The 1,568-nt window shown below is 35.1% G+C and overlaps 1 protein-coding gene across 1 annotated transcript in view; it reads right to left on the bottom strand.

Moving 5' to 3' along the window:
• The window catches only part of PATJ (PATJ, crumbs cell polarity complex component), a 379,729-nt gene that overhangs the window by 322,043 nt on the left and 56,118 nt on the right, over window positions 1–1,568 (bottom strand). The window contains exon 9 of the mRNA XM_023515102.1: window positions 1,247–1,346. Within this exon, the coding sequence (XP_023370870.1) occupies window positions 1,247–1,346 (100 nt within the window). The remainder of the gene's footprint in view (window positions 1–1,246; window positions 1,347–1,568) is intronic.

Raw genomic sequence — 1,568 nt, 5'->3', positions numbered from 1 at the left:
GCTATTTTTTTTTTTTGGTTGCAGCCATCATTGTTGTTTGGCGGGCCTGGACTGGATTCGAACCCGCCACCTTAGGTGTATGTGGCTGGCGCCTTAGCCGCTTGAGCCACAGGCGCTGAGCCACATGCTGAGTTTCGAAAGTTTGTGTATTTGGATTCACCTGCTTCCTCCTGCCCTAAACCACCCAATCCCAAAAACTTCTTCTGAAGGTAAAGATAAAGAATGATTCTTTCCTTTATTCAGCAATTTTCTCCCAGTCATTCCCTTTCACTCAGGAACTAAACCGTTAGTTTAGGAATTAACTCGTGATCTTCTAGCCAGACTTGGTTAAAAACTATTCAATATGGCTTTCTGGAAGCATTATCATACAAGTCGCACGGAGCTCTTTTCGAACTCATTTAAATTCTGAACCTGAAAAACGGTGGCACTTAAAAGAATCCAAAGGTTTGAAAAAATATATTTCATTAGGCTAAAATAGCACAGGGCGATCTGACATGAATTTCCCCCAGGACTCTGAATACATTAGCACACTTAATCTTCCCACCTGCTGCAAGTATGCAAAATAACAATTTTTTTCTAAGAAATTAACTCTCCAATCTTACTTTTAAAAATAAAAACTAGAACATTTTATGACTCTGAATTTTTATGTTATTAGCACATATTTTTATAAAGGTTTATTTTTCCTGACCCTAATAACTTACCTATAATAAAAGAATAATTTATAGTAAATGTCCCCAAAGCTCTGTGAGTAGGAGTTCAGGGAGTTTTATTCAGAGATACTTGAGCCACGTATTTATTCTTACGATTTATTCCTTTTATATGAAAGGAAAACAATTCTAATGAAAAATGCTTATTTTAACTTATTTTTAGTGATTGAACACAATAATAATACTATCTGGACACTCACAACATCAAATATATACAGTAATCAATTTATCTATCACACGCACTCATAACACATTAACAGTATTCAAAACATACCTATATTACAAATAAGAGGAGGTAAAATTCAAATATTACACACTGAAATGGACAATTATATCCTTTTATTAATTACTATCAAGCCAGCTATAAAACTATTGAGATTAAAAAGGCAATTCTATAATCACTGAGAAGTAACTGGTTGCTATTAGAAATTCATGGTTTTATTGCTCAAGATTTAAATTAAAATCTGCAGTTATTTAATTTTACTGTCTAGAAACCTTAACATCCTTTCATTTCCAATATAAAAAAGCAATTCATCTACCTGTGTGAGGGGCCCCAACATAGCCGATGATTCTAATCCCGAGACTCTGTCCATCTTTTTTAATGAGTTCAACACTGTAAGTTTCAAAAAGAGAACTGTCCTAAAAGGAAAAAAAAAACCAAACTGATTTTAATCACATGTATTAAATTACACAGCCTTGTATACAGTCTTTTGTGCAAAGCTGGCCAAGTATTCTCTTAGCATTTATGGTAGGTAGAATTTTTTTTTTTTGAGACACAGCCTCAAGCTGTCCCCCTGGGTAGAGTGCCGTGGCATTACAGCTCACAGCAACCTCCAACTCCTGGGCTAAACCGAGTCTCCT

This window comes from Otolemur garnettii, unplaced genomic scaffold, assembly GCF_000181295.1.
Source record: "Otolemur garnettii isolate 467f Iridium unplaced genomic scaffold, OtoGar3 scaffold00066, whole genome shotgun sequence".
NCBI classification, from domain to species: Eukaryota; Metazoa; Chordata; class Mammalia; order Primates; family Galagidae; genus Otolemur; species Otolemur garnettii.
This window is presented reverse-complemented; position numbering and strand designations above follow the sequence as displayed.